We start from the raw sequence: 17,517 nt of genomic DNA on the forward strand, positions 1-17,517 counted from the left end.
TGTTGAAGCCAACTTCGGAGCCTCCCCTTAGTCCTTCAACGAAACCCACAACAAATTCAGATTCAGCTCATCTTATGCGGACGAGGTCGAAGCGTGTATCTGAATGGCCTCAAGGAGTTCCAGATGATTCCAAGCGGCCAACTCGGCGACGGCGGGGGATAGATGACACATGATGTCTATGTCACGTGCTTTACGTTCGACTGTTTTGATTGGAAGAATGGAAGATAATCATTACCACTTTGGGACTAGCTAGATTTCAAGATTTCAAGCCCCATTTCAAATTACATTTCAAGCAGCCAAATTTCAGGAATTTCGAAATTTTGAAATTTCATTTTGACATCCCTAGGCCCCAATTGGGTTGTAAACATAACAAACATGCCAAGTCTTTGAATACAGCATGTTTGTAGCATGTTACGGGACCGTATATGAATGAAATTTTAATATTTTACTAATTATTCTCTCTTTATAGCCCATTAGATATATATGCGATCTATAATATACTCTAACATTATTGATTTATTGATTTATAAAATAAATAAATTATAAAGGGTTCTAAGAAAATGGTGGAGCCGCCGTTGATGCCAAACATATATGTTGAACTTCAAGTTCAGAAAATTCAGTCTTTAGTATTACCTCCACTTCTACCAATCGGATTTAATACAGATTAAGTTATACATTAATTCAAGTCCCTCCTATATATGTTTATAATTTTATTCAAATTCACCTGATAGAACTAGCAAAATACAGAGAATACAAGAGAATAAAGTTATGAAAATTCAGGGGTAAATTATGCAAAATTGGGTTGGGTCTTGCGTCCTGATGAAGCCTACTCATAGCTACGAGAAAGACTTTCTACCGAAGCCCAGTCATCCTGTATTGAATGCGGCTGGCGTTCAGCTCTTTTTTAATTAGGAGAGCGTCGAGATGCACCTTTCTCGCGTATTGCTTGGCGATGTATCTCCGATCGCTGGACGCTTAAAGGGCGGGTACACGATGGGGTAATTGTGATGAACACCCAAGGAGTAGAGGGCAGCATTTCGAATCATTCATGATTGGATATTTGCGTGTTAAAATGAAGCGTTCAAGACCGAGAATTGATCCTTGGAACTATTAGTGATGAAGTGGAACATCACCCATTAATGATCTTATTAGTTATGTTACGAAGTCTCTATTGCGACATGGATTTTGTGAGCTAGCGGACAGCAGAACGGAAGCGGTCGGGGACATACATCAGTACTGAGGGTATAAGTCCCCTAGTGGTATCCGTATTCGTACTGTGATGCATCACGGGCGGGCGGGTTTGGCACCCCGTGACAAAAATTCACTAACTTTGGACCCCTATTACCTGGTAACCTTTCTGGTACTCGAAATATTTTAGAATTTAAGTTCGGCATGAAGCGGAGGGTGTTTAAAAATACATTCAAGTATCAGCTTCCCATGAGGCCAGAATGTAACGGCATCTAACTCATGAAGACTCAGCTCTATCGGTATCTGCCCTACTTTTTCCCCCGTAATTAAGAAATGCACCGTTACGGTGTAGGTAGTAGCGCTGTGAGTTGTCTACCCCTCAACTAACGTATTATATAAAACCTGTAAATCCAACGTCGTGCAGCCAGGAGACTTTTTTTTTTTTTCGCAAAATACTTCATGTGGATGTGGCTGTGGTGGAGACAAAAGGAGTCATTGACTGTTGTAGGTCATAATAAGCGAGCAGGTGAGCGGGTCTAGCGGAAAGTAGGAACGCCCTTAAGAACCTAGGGAAATTTAAGCCGATCGCACCTCATATCATAGCGTACTAACAGAAGGATTTTTAAAAGAATATTTAAGAGGCACACAAAGGAATAGTCTTCTAATCAGTCATAATTTAGGAACTGTACCTAGCTAATTATTGGGATATATCGTAATAGCTTCTCAGTTCTATCTAATTGACCAGGCGATGAAACTGCTGGTCAAAGAATTTTTGCATCTTACTCGTCTGCCGGAGACTTATTGAGCCGCTTTATTCGCAATGCGGAATATGCAATATGCATGCAATAATATAGGTTTATTGATAATGTTAAGTTCGAGGAAGTCGGACCAAAGTATGTAAACGGTTCCTGTCTCTCAGCCTCCTTTGAGAATTCTGGTAAGTCCCGTCTTTTGAATTATAGAGAAAAGTTGATAGAAATTGACGAGCATCGGCGTCTCCGATAGACGCCCCACTACTGTGCTGTATTCTATGATGGACCTGGATAACTGATCTAGAATCAATCGAAGGCTAAGCTCAGAAGATAGATTATACCAAGAAAATGCCGAAGTCTTGATGCTACTGAAGGCTTAGTTTATGGAAACCCCATTTTTCAATTTTTTAGTATGAAATAGCCAACGATCATTTGATCCCACCTCCAAGCTAAGCTTCTAAAGGATTATCCCGAATATGTATATGTAGCAAACAGTACTAGTTAACGGGAAGACCCACTTATCTCTTCAATTGGGCTCACACAGACGAGGAGATAGCATCAACGCGATATTCGAACCGACGACAGCCGCTTCACAATGGCTCTGGCTCACCAACAGCTACTATTATGCGACCGCCTTTTTTTGTTCGTTCAGGGCCTCTCAATCTTCCAGACTGACGACTACACTTCCAAAAAATGGGAGATTAGATCCGGAGGGAGTCGTTCGTTAACTACTTTATCTATTGGCTGTCGTTCTGAATTCTTCTGACATACTGTCGCAAATGAAATACACCACCCACCCGCTTCACGCATTCTCTTATCTCTATATGTACATCTATTATCTACATCTACGAAAGTCAGCAATCATGGCCTGTTAGCCGACATTTGGGATTAGAGCTAGCTGATTTGCTCAGACAATAATCACGACTCATTCAGGGGCACCCGATTTTTTTCCCCATTCAAATGGGGCTTTTAGAGCCAAAAAGAACGCCACCAAAAATAACTTGAATATGGATAGGCAATCTTAAGCGACGGAGGGCCTTATATGAATGGGCATTGGGTCCGGAGGAAGTTATTCGTGTCTGAATCTTTACAGTTGTCCAACTTTAGTCACTCGTTATTTTTCTTTGCTGTTGAGAATTAAAATGCATTTGTCACTTCTATTAGGGCTTGGGGGAGCTTTGCTCTCATCTGCTCGACCACTTGGAAGCGGTTCTATCGTTAAGCGATCTCTTCCTCAGGTAGGTGACAAATTACGTGCGTTCGGTTATTGTTTCCACATGGTGTCTGACAGAACGACCAGTGTGCGAATGATGCAGTTTGGCTTCAACTCCAGGAATCATCGTTGCAAGCACAGGCGAGTGCGTTCTGTAGCGCATATATCGAACAGACTGCGACTCAAATTGTTACTGTATACCCGACAACAACCGCAGGGACCGCCACAATCACTGACACAATAACCGTCGATATCACTGTTACCGACACTTCAAACATCATAGATACGGTCACCACGTGGTACTCCAGCACGGACATTGCCCCAGTCACTCTTACGAGCGTGGTTGAGGATGTTGTCCAAACTACCGAGTTCATCACAACAACAGACGCCACAGCAATTAGTACTGCCATTGATGCGGTGACAACGACTGTAACCGATACTACACTAACCAGCACTGTGGTAAGCACCGATGATATCACTACGACAGACACCACAGTTTATGCAACGCAAACCGCGACATTGAGTATGACAATTACGGATTCTACCGTGATCAACACGGTAACCAGTGTTCAAACTGCCACGGTCACTCTTGCCCAAAGATCCGTCGAGATCGAGACGGTGGATGATCAAGAAGAAGAAGAAGAGTTCGATGACTGTGGAGAACCAGAGCCGGAATGCACTTCCTCCGAGTGTCTATTTAGCAGCTGGCTGGCCGAAGTCAGCACAATCGCAACTAGCGACCTTAGCAGTGCTTGCTCCTGTCTGGTTGTACCTGCTACCACCACGACAACCATCGTAACGACTGCTTCTCAGAGCACAGCGGTATGCCTTGCTTTGCCACCTTTTCCCTTCCCATTTCCCAGTATGAGCAAATCAACTGATCATTACAAGCAGCCTTCCATATTTGTAACTGCCACAAGTCGCGTCACAGCCTATCAGACCCAAGTCAGCAGCCGTCACGTTATTGTGTCTGCATCTACAATTATTGACGAGACTTCATCCATCCCCCTTTTTGTCACCCGGACTCGAACAACACCAACCACCAAATATGTTTATGCCACTGCCTCCTCATATGCTACAGTAACTCGTATTGCCACCAACGATCAAACGGCCAGCACCAGAGTTACGTCCGTTGAGTCTGTAACTATTGACGAGACTGCCTCTGCGACAACTACCATAACTGCCACTGCTACCATCCTCGAAACGGCTTCCAGCACTGTTTCAATAACAGAGACCACCACAGCAACCATTACTCCCACGGCTTGTGCCCAACTGTCAAGTCCTTATTATGATTCTGCTTATGGCGTGGAAGTTTATATTGACTGCAACTATGAATATTCCTATAGTTCCAGCAAAATTGTCGGTTTGGACCTCTATGTCACCTTCATAGAGTGTGTGAACGCATGTGCAGCAAAGTCTACATGCAATTATTTGGAGTATGACAGGTCTTCTTCCGAATGTTTCCTACTCAGTGGAGTCATTAGTGGTCAAGCCGAAAGTGGCATAGACACGGCAGTCGTGAGCAGATGATTCTAGGCCTATTCTTTTTCTGTGGCCTCTTCTAATTCATCTACAATCTACATTACCTAGTATGAATCGGTGTTAGTTTGTATATAATAAACTTGCGACCAGAAGTGTTATACCTAGCAGATTGCATATAGATAATCTACATAGTATAGTGGAAAACCTCGCCCTCAATAGTATGGTATTCACCCGCATGTCTCGATTACGTGTCACGTTCCGTATGCATTCTATGAAATGTCAGTTTCTAGCTGGTATTTCAATACACGCTCCCACACATCTCTGATAGCACCCCTATGGGTCGTCCCGGAAGGTCTTTCTCGCGGTTAGCGGAGCAAGATTGGTTGTTGGTGCTGGTTGTTCGACCTTCCGTCTATGAGCGTACTGCCGAGAGCGTTCCCCTCTTCAAAAGCTATATAAGTCAAGCGGGAATATGTACAAGTGATGTCTTTCTTAAGATTACCCATCCATTCACAACATACATCAATACAAGATATGCTGAATAGAGCCTAATATTAGAAGTTAGGGGAGTATTACTACCCTAAACTACGGAGCCTCACTCCTAATATTTAAGGGGGAGTATCAGTGGTACAACCCTCGAGACCCAGATCATTTATAAATAAGGCTCGGAGGTTTATCTGAAGATTACTTCGCTAAAGCTGCTCACCACCTAGGTCTCGTCAAGATAACTTAATAGCATCAGCAGTTTAGTAGTCAAATTAATACACAACTTCTCCCTTATTCCTTAATCCTCCCTTAACATCCTTTTGGTAAACTGGTGATTCACCCTATGATTTATAACTGAAAATACCTAGTAACTATCTTTATACATCTAGACCAGGATTAGTTCAATTTCGGTAGACGGCTTTCCGAAGCTATAGATTTCTCAGAAATACATGTAACTCTTTCTAGTGAAGATACAAAACCCTAGACATATTGATAATATAACCAATAGGTCTTCAAGATATATCTGTGTACTAGAACAGGATTTCTGAACATTGTAGATGAGATAAGGCAAGGCAGTCCTTCCACCCAGCCCCAGAGGCCACTTCAAAGACCCGCCTGATCCCGGTCGCTAGGCTCATCGAACGAGCCACACTTTTTCGCCGTCTTCCGTAGTGTTATCTCGAGCTCGCAATTGTATTTTTTGGATTGCCGCGCTGGAACACGCTTGGTAAAAATCTCCTCCATCTCAAGGTAGGAGCGTTCTTTGAACCCGGGAAGGTAGAAATACAACCAGATTATACCAGGCAGCGAAAGAGCGAAGAAGACCAATGCAACTCTAACCTTAAGATTAGCGCTAGTAGGCCAAGTTGCCAAAGAAGCCGCTCATCCGAGTGACCACTACCGCCTGCCGCCATCAGTGACACTCTTGTTTCTCGCTGGGTGCTATGGCCATGCTTATCTCTTCTCTGAAGCTATTTTAAACACGAAGTTGAAGGACCTGTACAGAATCAACAAGTTGATAGGTTCGGGACGCCCCTTTTTCACGCGGCGATGCCTGCGCAGCTGTACGGGACGCTGCCATCGAAGCCCGACGTGGGCCGCAAAATGAGGGCACTGAGAATCAGATCAACTTTGCCCATAATCTCGTCGCAATTTACATCAGCAATGAACCTGCCTTCGCTTGTGACGAAAACGATGACTTCGTGCGGACGATTTTTAGCCGCATCATGGCAGTCGCATCAGAGATACCAGTTGACGGTGGCCCAATGAAAGAGCACCTATACCGAGAAGCTAACGACATCCCCGTTCAGCTTCGTGGCCGTAAAAGAGGCTACTACATTGATACCGTAGCTGGGCTCAGGAGTGATGCGTTATGGGGAGCAAGTAGAAGAAGACAAGGAAAAGCGCCGTGGTCACTTGAAGCTGGCCATAAATCTTGTCGGAGGAGCTATCCTTGGAGGTTATTTCCTGCTGCAGGGGCCGCTGGTGGCGCTGTAACAGCTCTAGTCTATCCCATTTCTAAACATGCGTTCAAAAAGGACGATGAATTTCACCAGGAAGTCGTGCGATTGGGCGGCAATCTGGGTGCTGCGATTCATCGGTCCGAAGAGTGGCCATAGGGAAAGAAACTCTGCTGTTTGATTTAGTAGCTTTGAAGACACAATAAGCAAAGAATTGACAGCGTTGCACAATATTGTCTTATTTACATGTGTCATGCCGAAGTCAAAGATGCGCCTGTTTTACATGGCATATCCGTTTGAGAGCCGAGTAGCTGGTTAGACTGCTGAAATATTCGGACATTTTGGGAGTGAGACTGAGATGTATGGGTCAAAAGGACTTGTGGGCCATTCCTAATATAAGCGGCGGACCTGCCTGTATTAGTTTAGCGCCCCAATACGCTGTGGGAGCGGTTATAATACACCTCAATTGCTACAATTTGTGAGGAATGTCTCGTCTGCCATGGTCACTAATAGAGAAAGAGGCACTTAGGTCATATTTCTATATAGTTAAATGGATACACCTAGGACCATGAGTGATAACAAAACATTCCGGATGTGCCAAGACTGCACCTAGTACACAGGCACCTTGAAAGCAGGGAAGTTGTATGTCCAGGTCTCGATCGACTTCTCGTCATAGACACAATCGAAGCTGGATATAGAACGCCACAGCGGGCGGTAAGGCCACTGGCACAGCATCTGAGTCTCACCCTCATAATCACCAGAAGAGACGGTGGCGTTAAGGCATGTGGGTGATACACCGTTCTCGGCCCAGTCAATCATGATTGCCATATTGTCTTCAGGGTACGGACCTGGCTGTAGGGTGTTGGTTCCGCAGTGTGCGGCGCCAGGGATCAGATAAAACTGGTACCAATCCTGGAGCCTCTTCAGACTAGCCTCACTCGTGGCATTAGGGTACATAACCGAGCGGACTGCCTGCCAATAGTGCACTGAAGAAGCAGAGGGAATGCTAGGATCAGATTCGCCATGATAGTGCAGCAGCTTTCCACCAGAGGATTTGAATTTAGACAAATCAGGGACGGTGGTCTGTAGACTGTCGTAGAAGCGAACGAAACCAGTCTCCATCCATTTCACTAGAGTATCGTAGGTGACTCCATCGAGGGTCGATAGATTGTCCAGGTCCACGAGCTCGACAAACTTGGTGACCCATTCACCACCGGTGGATGTAATTGAGAGTTCCCAGGCCTGGGTATCATTATTCCATGTGGTACCAGCATCGCCGAATTCAGAGCCGATCTGCCATGAGAGGTAGGCGCGCTGACCATCACTATTGTGGAGACCCTTGTAAATAGTCTTGGCAACAGTAACACCTTAAGCGGAGACCTTGCCGCTTTGAATAGGCTGGGAGCTACTAGAAGAACCGCCGCCAGGGGAACCAGAGGAGGCAGTCGAGGCAGCGCAGTAGTATTCCTCGCCGATAACAGAGGATAGATCAAATTCCATCATACATTAATCGGTACGGGAGATCACACCACCGGTACGACCGTCGAGAGGGTCACAGGCTTTAATAGTAGCGTTCAAAATCTTGGCCAGTTCACAAGGGGGAGGATAATAATCCAAGGTTATCTAGACCTCAGCAGAGAACACATGATTCACTTGTTGCTGAGCCATCCGAAAAGCAGGAGCACCTGTGATCGCACCGTCGTATTCATCGCCATATCTCTGAACCTGACTCATGCCCTCGCGTCCGCCATCAGAGCATCCCTCGTAATAGGTATAGACCTTAGCGCTGCTTGAAAGACCATAGAAACCTTTAGTGACATACTTGCCAATTTGGGTCATCTCGCCTAAGGCCTGATAGGCGAACATATAGGTCGCATCCCACTTGATAGAGCCATTTCCAAGGAGCACACCATCATCGAAGCCAACACCATTAAGGGCATCGTAGCCAGCAGACGTGGCTCCAGCAGCGGCACCATAAGTAAGACCGCCGGTTGCGTCGGTGTTCAGGGAATATCCTCCACCACCGCCAACATAGAAGCGGTTCTTGAAATCTGAAGGCTCGGGGAAGGCGTATTTGACAATAATATTGTCAGTCTTGCCGTGATGAATATAAGTGAGCGTGACATTGCAGTAGTCGTAGGTCTCACTGGAACTGCTGGTCATTCCACCACCAACGGTACCATTGTAGACCACGGCGGCAGTAGAAGCAGATGAGATCAGGTTGATACCAAGGAGAGTACCGTTGGAGCAAAGAACAGACTTGAGATTGGACAATGTGCAAAGATCGGCCAGTGACTCGGCACTCGCAGCTGCAGCGTAAGCGGCGACGAAAGCCACGACAGCTGCGCTGGACCGAGGACGCATGGCGTGTGAACCGGAAAGAAAGACTTAAGCAATGATTTGAATTAAATCAGTTGGCAAAACAGATGTTCGGAATTAGAACGGACTTGGGGCGAGGAATTGGTATTGATAGGAAAGAAACGAGAACAAGAGAACGGCTACATCAACCATAATGAATGTAGCGTATTGCTAAATTGTTTGCTGACCTTCTATTTTCCGTGTTGACTGAGCCGGGCCCATCACATGAACTAAAATCACGACAAAGTCTCGAGTCCTGCAGAGTGTTAGCTCAGAGTGCGTCGTCATCTGCTGCAAGACGCGCCTCGAGAGTGCCACAAAAATTTCGGCTGATTCAACAAAAAAGGCAGTCATTGAGGAGGCGAATGATGCCGCGTCAGTGTTGCTCCAATTTTCACCAAAACTAGATATGCATCGTCGAGATGTATGGCGAGTAAAATGAACGGGCCAAAGGAGGACTGGGACGGGAAACTAGTAGGGGCATCTTTACCCCTGGGGAAATTAAAGTTATATCAATTTGTGGGGAGCGAGACCACAGAGTACTCCAGTCCTACACGGGCCCTACCGGAGATACCAAAATGATGTAGGAAAACTTGAAGAGAAGTACGATCTTCCTGGCATTTTCTATGGTGGGACTATTAGCTTCGGTGAGTGGACTTTTCCAGTTGCCAAGGTGGTTGATATAATGTATATCCCGAGCATAGAGTTAACGACTAAAGAGAGGTGACACTGGGAAGTCAGAAACGAAATGAGAAAATTCCAAGTTTTTAGGCTTCACTATCATATTTGCAACCTAGCATTTGAACAATTACTACTGAGTCAGGAATTGAGCATCCTTTACTCAATCATCCGGGTCGGGAGCCCTCATCCACCTAGACTTCTGCATGGGCTGGGCCTTGGACATAATTTTCTGGCCCATGGGCCGGTAAATTTAAATTTCTATGTAATTACCATGTACTCTGTCAGAAACATTAGTATTAACTAGGTAATATATGTAATATATGTAATATATGTATATATTACTTAGGCTTTAGCATGGGTTGGGCCTTGGACATAATTTTCCGGCCCATGCAGAAGTCTACATCCACCTAGGCATACAGGGGCGGCTAAAATCTCGCCCGGGAAGGTCCAAGATCTGCGGGGTAAGTAATAAAATGGCGATTTCCAAAAAGGTTAAAAGCCAGGGAGTAGGAACGATTGGGCCAATGACATTTGTGGCCAAATCCAGCCGTGTCATATTGATACCTAACCTATCGATATTTCGCCAGTGGAGTGAGGTGGAGGTTTAGGCGGTTCAATAGGCTTTTCTCCTAAATCCGGGGGATGAACTATAGTAAGAAGATGGAGCTAAAGGTGTTATATTTAGTTTTTGGCTCGCTATCCTGATGACGCAAGCCAGAAGCGCCGTGCCTGGTGGATTGGATAATACTATCACGTCTACTCAACGTTTTCTGTACCCTATAATTTGTCGTCGGTTCCTGCGAACTATGATTTAGATAGAGAGCTGGATCTTGTTTCTAAAACGTCGCTGCTTGAGTTTAGTTACATACCAATTGAGGCCACCGGGAGAGTCGAGACTACCTTCAAATGTCGGTGCTGCTTTTGGTATTTCACTGGCGACGGTAAGTGAAAATAATCTTATGTGCACTACTACCGGCAGTAATACACTTCTTTTTTTCACGAGCAAGTGTGACGGCAGCCATTCAAATAGTCGATAGTATCGTGAAAGAAGAAAGGATTACCGAGAAGTATAGTTCAATATCTAGTCTAGCTACTTAAAGGAATTAGTAGGTAACATCATGGCAGCCTCTCAATCGTGTCATGCGCAGAGCCATCCGCGGATGAAGGCATCCATGGATCTACGATTTGAACTAGGGCTATAAAATTACCAATTGTGACTAGACTTTAGCAGGCCCGTGGGCATGCCCGTGTGGACAGGCCCGCCAAGAAAAGCCCGTAAGGCCCGTGAAAGTGGAGCTTATTTTTAGGCATAATTTATGGAAAATATGCTGTATTTTTAGTATTCTAGCTGTTAATTACCATAAATAAAATACATACTTTTACTACTAAGAGATAGGTTTTTGTGCATAAAAACCTTCCAGCCTGAAATTTCAGGAGTCAATCATTTATGTAGAAATCGGTAACCCTTATTGATCTGATAAAATTTAATAGACAAATTTCAATAAATAATAACTAAAAACACCTAATTAATTACATGAAAGCTAATTGGCTGGTTAGGGCGCTTCCGTACACGACCAGATGTGCGAGATGCGGGCAAATACCCATTATCCGCACTTTCATCCGAACTTTCTTCGGATGAATCAACCGAACTTTCTTCGGATGAATCAACCGAACTTTCTTCGGATGAAACCCCTCTTTTTCTCTTCGACCTCACACTCTCTTCATTATCACTAATTTCACCCTTTTACCCTTGAATCTCACCCTTTTCACCCTCTTCACCCTCTTCACCCTCTTCACCCTCTTCTAAAGCTCGGATAAAAGCAAGATCTATCTCTTCTATCTCAAATTTGGTAGCACGACTATAGATCATAAGATCTCTAATCGTACTAGCCTTCAGACGACCACGCCGATAGTAGCAGATATCACGTGCTAAGTTAAAAAGCCTTTCTACCCTAGTACCTATATGTTACGACACGTCTAGGAAGACCTATACGAGAGGGGCCAGAACCCAAGAGTATAGGCAGAGGAGTATACTTCTATATATGAAGGGCCCTAACGGAGTTAGGCCGGAGAAGGGTTAACCCAGTATGCCGGTGATCCGCTTAGCTAAGCCGCATAACAGAAATAGCACGGCGGGAGAGCTATATAACAGCTCTCTAGTGATTATATTACTATCAATCCAGACAGCAGCCGTATAGGGGTACGCTGTGCTATATTATCACTCCTATCCATCCAACCCCCTAAGACCCTAGTCTTAATATTATAATCACTTCTCACCCCTAGATAAGACCAGTAATACGGACGGAAAACACGCAGAAGGACTTACGAAGAACCGCAGAAGGACTTACGGAGAACCGCGAGAGGACACGCGGAGAACATATCATATAACACGAGGAACCATAGTATGCGACAAGGAGAACCTAACGACCCGATAGACAAGCAGCGAGAGGATACCAGAGCAGAGAAGGACTTTCGCCCGGACGTGCAGGAGTCTACGACCGAGGATGCCCCCTCAGTCGGAGAAGCCCCTAACACGATCCTTAGCCCGGAGCAGGTGAACCTTAAGGACGCTTAAGCAGAAACCCTAGAGAATGCCACCATAATAGGAAGCAGTTATTAATAAGCTATCAAGGATGCCGTCGAAAACTCTAAGGAGATCACGGAGCGAATCCTAAAGACTGTAATTACAGTAAGGAAACTAGAAGAGGTTAAGGCCCTTCTATAGTACTAAAGGGAAGCAGCAGCTACCCAGAGGGAAATAGACGAACTCAAGGCAGAGGCCGCGGAGCGAGAAAATACACGCATTACCCACCAGAGAGAGAGGTCAGAGGCTTAAGGACATATATCTATGCTAATCAGGTCTAGGACATCTTCCCTAGCACCTAACATTAGTACTCAGCCATAGTAAGACCAGGAGCTAGGTAACATGCCAATACTAGACGCAGAAGCAGCGTAGAATAAACCTAAGCCGGTTAACCCTAAGGGGAAAGTGCCAATAACGCCAAAGCATATTAAACCGTTTGCCGCCTATTATAAGTAGGAGCATAAACAGGTACTATAAGTGTCAACGTACCTTATAGATAAGCTGATAGTATAATAGAGGAGATATATAAAAGAGCTAGAGAAGAAGGACCCAGAACGTAAGTTCACTTAGAAGGAGTTCAGCGACTAGTATCACAATCTTATCGCGGACCCTATAACACGCCATACGTCTATATTAAGATAGTAGTATACGACCTAGTAGAGATACGATCAGTCAGTAATAGAGTATTCAGCTCACCTAACAAATATCCACACCTCTCTATTAGTACAGCCAGACGAGTACTAGCGTATATAGAAGCTAGCGATATCAGTAGTGAAAGAACTATAGGACGAACTAGTAGACCACCTAGTAAAGAGGGACATATACGAAGCAATACTACAGCACCTTTAATATTTAGAATCACGTCTCCCAGCGAGGAAGATAGCCAAAAAGAGAGGCAGATTCAGCAAAGACCCAAAGGAGAATATACAGTTTAAGGGCGCAGAAAGAAACTACCACGCCAAAGGACAGGCACATGCAGGCAGGTTTTCAACCCCACACGCTTTAAGGCAGGGGGCGAAACGCAAGTATAACGGGCAGGAGCTTAGGTATTTTATCTATAATAAGCTAGGGCACTATACGTCAGAATACCGCTCGAAGCAGGTAGATATAAATAGTGAGATAGACAAATAATCAAAAAAATGATTCGCCTAGTATTCCTTACCGTAGTAGCACTAGATATTAACCCCAAAAAGCAGCGGACCACGGGTCTAGTATTAGCGGTAGAAGCAGAGGTCTTCCTTTTAAGGAAGAGTAGTCGAACAGCACTAGCACTAATAGATTATAGGGCGTAGAAAAGTTTTATCAGCCAAAAATAGGCAAAGGAGAATCTATAGGAGGACCCCTCTATACCGAGAACTATAGAGGCGATTGATAGATACCGAATATAGTCGTATAGGTCCTAGAGGATCACACTCAAACTCGCAGATAGCGAGGGTAATAAGAAGAAGTATATAGGAATCTTCGAAGTAGTCGATATATAGGGCTTTAACCTTATACTAGGATACGACTGGTTACAGTTAGTAAACCCAGACATAGACTAGAGAACGGAGACGTAGGGCTTCTATGCTAGTAAGGGCACGCCCTAGACGGAAGAACTATCCGCTAATAAGGTAATAGGAGAGATCCTAGGAGGAACCCCTTACTCTCTCATCTACCTATAGATTAGCGGAGAAGAGACCATCAGACTCGGAGTAACCGGTATTATAGGGGTAAAGGACCTCCCCGACGCATACGCGGTGTACGCAGACGTCTTCGATAAAGAGAGGGCAGGCATCCTACCAGATCATGCAGAACACGACTATGCAATCGATCTGCAGGCTGAGAAGCAGCCCCTATACAAGCCGATCTACTCACTTTTAAATAAGGAGTTAGAAGCATTGCGAGAGTATATCGATAAGAACCTCGCAAAAGGGTGGATTCAACCCTCGAAGAGCCCAGCAGGAGCTCCGATTCTATTCGTACCTAAGAAAGGGACGGATAAGTTACGCTTATGCGTAGACTACCGGGGACTGAATAAGATCACTATCAAAAACCGGCACCCACTTCCGTTAATAGCGGAATCCTTAGACAGGCTAGCAGGATCAAAGATCTTTATATAGCTGGACCTTCGAGATGCGTACCACTGTATAAGAATAAGGAAAGGAGACGAGTGGAAGACTGCCTTTAGAACACGATATGGACACTTTGAGTATAGAGTGATGCCTTTCGGATTGGCTAACGCACCTGCCACATTCTAATCGTATATCAATAGAGCTAGACTGCGGCAACATCCTCAATATCCACGGACATCCGCATATCCTCTCCGCAAATTGCGGATATGGTATGTCACGTAATATCCGCAATCCTCAATTTTGCGGATATGGTATACCACCTAATATCCTCTGGATATTTGAGGATATCCAATGGATATCAAACCAGCCAAACACGCCTAGCCTCGTGACTTTTTTGAGCGTGTATAAATTATGCGGTTTCTTGTGTATTTTTGAAGTAATCTTCGTGTAATCATCATTTTAAAGATTTCAATCTGGTAAACATGATTCTGTCATTTCTAATCAATACTTAATACTAACTACCTTAAATCAATCTGAAATCCATCAGGTAACCTAGGTTGCTTCCGAATTCGCCCCGACCGTCCCTGCATGCCCTCATCTATTGGCATTTCTGGAAGGTCATCGTCATCGTCATCAAAACATTCGGATGATCGTTTCTTTGATCGTTTGCGCTGCAGTTGCTTACTTTGATCATTATTCTTCCCACTACCCAAATCATCATCGCAGCTCTCTATCTGTTGTGTATCCTCTATGCTAGGCTCTTGATCCTCCTCTTCGTTATCACTAATTGGCTCAAGTGTTTCAAGCTGGGGCATTGGTTTCCAAGCTTGATCTAACAACGCAGCTTCTCCAATGGATAGATACTCCTTGATAACCTCTATCTCCTTCTGCTCAACGTCAAAGTTAGTGGCGAATTGATGAAGCATCAGTCCTCGGATGGTACTTGGTTTCAATCGCCCGCGACGATAGTGGCACATATCGCGAGCGCAATTAAATAATCGCTCAACGCCTGCGCCACTAGCTGGGATTGAGAGATTATCCCGTGCTATCCTCGCAAGAATAGGAAACTCATGCTCATGGTCTTTCCAGAATGCTCTAGGCTTCTGACCCTCGATCCCGCGGGCAAGATACCTCGCAATCTCATCATCTTCGGGCTTTGAGAGCCTATGCTGTGGCTGGCTCTGAGAAGCACAAGCAGCATCAAGATCACCATAATCATCATCCAGGGCCTCTTTAGTGGTATCTTGTAAGACTGTATTGTTTGAATCATGGTGAAGTGTCTCTTTATATCGATCAAACTCTCGCTTAAGAACTCCATGATAGTGATCAACATAGTTAATTTCACCTTGCCAGTCTGATGATGCAAAATATCGAAGTTTTTTTGATGGGCAAAGGATTGTCGCGAGTGCATAGACATCACCATATGATTCATAATCGGTCGCAGTGTAGTACTTTGAGAGCTTCCGTTTAGCAGTCTGAAGAGCTTCGAGCATGTGCTTCTTCCAGACAACACCTTTATTCTTCAACTTACTCTCAGCTTCATCAAGATGAGAGAAAAGCTTGTTGTAAATACTATAGATGTTATGTGTAGTAACATCCTTAGTCTTAGACAACATATTTGTGAAGTCGAAGAAAGGCTTTGTGAGAAGAAGAAGGTATTCAATCTGTCGCCACTCTTCTTGATCAAGTTTGAAGTGAAGATACTGATGGTCTATACAATACTGATCATAGAATGGTTGTAGCCTTTTGGCCCGATTCAGCATGATAAAGGTCGAGTTCCATCGGGTTTGGACATCTTGAACAGGAACTAAACGAGGCTCCTTAGTTTGTAGAGCCATAAATGCCTCCCGGCGTTGTGGGCTTGCATTGATGAAGACCGCAAGACCTCGGATCTAAAACTCTTTTATCAGAATAAACTACAAGCCTTAGGGAGATAGAACTTGCCTTCTTTAAGGTATCTGCAATTTGCCGAGTTGAGCTAGATCTTTTGGTCTGAAATGAATGGGTCCGCTCATCAGACCACTCTAGTTCAATCTCTTTGTTAGGTGGTGTCACCTTTAGCTTCCCAAGAAGCTCATTCAAGCTTAATTGAATCACATGCGCAATACATGGAACTCGGAAAATCAAGGTATCTGATTGGCTTTGCGACTGGATAGTCTCTTGGATGTTCATCATCAAGGTATTGTTATTCGTTGCATTATCTGTTGTCACAGATAACACACGATCAGTGATTCCATGATCAGTTAGAAGCTGGATTACGGTCTTGCTCAGATTTTCACCAGTATGAGATCCATGAAGATGCTCAAACCGAAGAAGAACTTCACAGTAATTCTAGTCCTGATCAAGGAAGTAACCTGTGATGGCCATGAAAGCTTGCTGAAATGGCGATGTCCAGCAATCAAGCGCTAGTGAGAGGCGACTCCCATCTGGAAGCCTTTTCAGAACCCCCTTCTGGTCACTTCTGACTGCAGAATCAAGATAACGTCGTATGCTTCGCGCGGATGGTATATCGATCTTGCTGTGGGCTTGTTGAATAATCTCTACTAGATCTTTGAATTGGGTGTGTTCAACGATTCGGAAGGGTAGGTGAGCTGTAGAAATGAAGTCTAGTATCGCTTTCACCAGACGCTCCTGGGAGAAGGGTTGGTTTCTAGGGATAGTTGGCTTTGGGATAGTTATTAAGATTAGCAAGAGAGATATTAGGGGTCTTGATGAAAGAGAAATATACCATATGTTTGAGTAGCTGATCGATCCTCTGGGTAACTGGCTTCCGAGTACAAGTGCCTGCCTTAATATGTGCATTCATTGGCGATGACCCAGCACGGCGATAGCTTGGATGAACAAGGGTACAGAGACATGATGTACACATAACCTTTGGCTTGCCAGTCTTCTCATGTGCAACCTGATTGAAATTATCCCAGACACTTGATGTCTTTTTCCCATCCCAACGGATCGAGTCTTGTATTTCGGGCGCTGATCCAGACTCTGTATTTAGCCACCACGTTATAAAGCGCTTACGAGATCCATCCATCTCGCTACCAGGCTCGGAGGAATAGAGGACCCAGTACTGTTGAAGAGGGAGGCCAACACGCGTAAGCGAGAGGGGCGCAATCGGAAATGAAATTCGGGACGTGGATGTCAATGAAGCCTGACTGCCAATGAGCTCAGAGATATCATCTGAATAAAGGAGGTCGGTATTCAGACCTAGATCTGAATCGGCGCAGAAGGAAAATTGGGACTGAGATGCCTGTGAGTAAGACAT

At 44.7% G+C, this 17,517-nt stretch overlaps 5 protein-coding genes across 5 annotated transcripts; 1 reads left to right on the plus strand and 4 right to left on the minus strand.

The window, feature by feature from the left end:
• Positions 1-3,217: 3,217 nt before the first annotated feature.
• Positions 3,218-4,683, plus strand: N7520_003241 (uncharacterized protein; the record flags this gene model as incomplete). Its single annotated transcript, XM_057137176.1, has 2 exons — positions 3,218-3,220; positions 3,274-4,683. The coding sequence occupies 2 exons, from the start codon at positions 3,218-3,220 to the stop codon at positions 4,681-4,683; spliced, it is 1,413 nt and encodes a 470-aa protein (XP_056999862.1).
• Positions 4,684-7,190: 2,507 nt separating this feature from the next.
• On the minus strand, positions 7,191-8,081 carry N7520_003242 (tannase; the record flags this gene model as incomplete). The annotated part of the gene is made up of 2 exons (XM_057137177.1): positions 7,191-7,948; positions 8,000-8,081. The coding sequence occupies 2 exons, from the start codon at positions 8,079-8,081 to the stop codon at positions 7,191-7,193; spliced, it is 840 nt and encodes a 279-aa protein (XP_056999863.1).
• Positions 8,082-8,204: 123 nt separating this feature from the next.
• On the minus strand, positions 8,205-8,945 carry N7520_003243 (Tannase; the record flags this gene model as incomplete). The annotated part of the gene is made up of 1 exon (XM_057137178.1): positions 8,205-8,945. One exon carries the CDS (start codon positions 8,943-8,945, stop codon positions 8,205-8,207), a length of 741 nt encoding a protein of 246 aa, XP_056999864.1.
• Positions 8,946-14,773: 5,828 nt separating this feature from the next.
• Positions 14,774-16,427, minus strand: N7520_003244 (uncharacterized protein; the record flags this gene model as incomplete). Its single annotated transcript, XM_057137179.1, has 2 exons — positions 14,774-16,147; positions 16,200-16,427. 2 exons carry the CDS (start codon positions 16,425-16,427, stop codon positions 14,774-14,776), a joined length of 1,602 nt encoding a protein of 533 aa, XP_056999865.1.
• A 159-nt stretch (positions 16,428-16,586) lies between these two features.
• N7520_003245 (uncharacterized protein) lies at positions 16,587-17,517 on the minus strand (the record flags this gene model as incomplete). The annotated part of the gene is made up of 2 exons (XM_057137180.1): positions 16,587-16,919; positions 16,984-17,517. The coding sequence occupies 2 exons, from the start codon at positions 17,515-17,517 to the stop codon at positions 16,587-16,589; spliced, it is 867 nt and encodes a 288-aa protein (XP_056999866.1).

The sequence above is a fragment of the Penicillium odoratum genome, assembly GCF_028828045.1.
Source record: "Penicillium odoratum strain IBT 22623 chromosome Unknown utg000002l_segment0_segment0, whole genome shotgun sequence".
NCBI classification, from domain to species: domain Eukaryota; kingdom Fungi; phylum Ascomycota; class Eurotiomycetes; order Eurotiales; family Aspergillaceae; genus Penicillium; species Penicillium odoratum.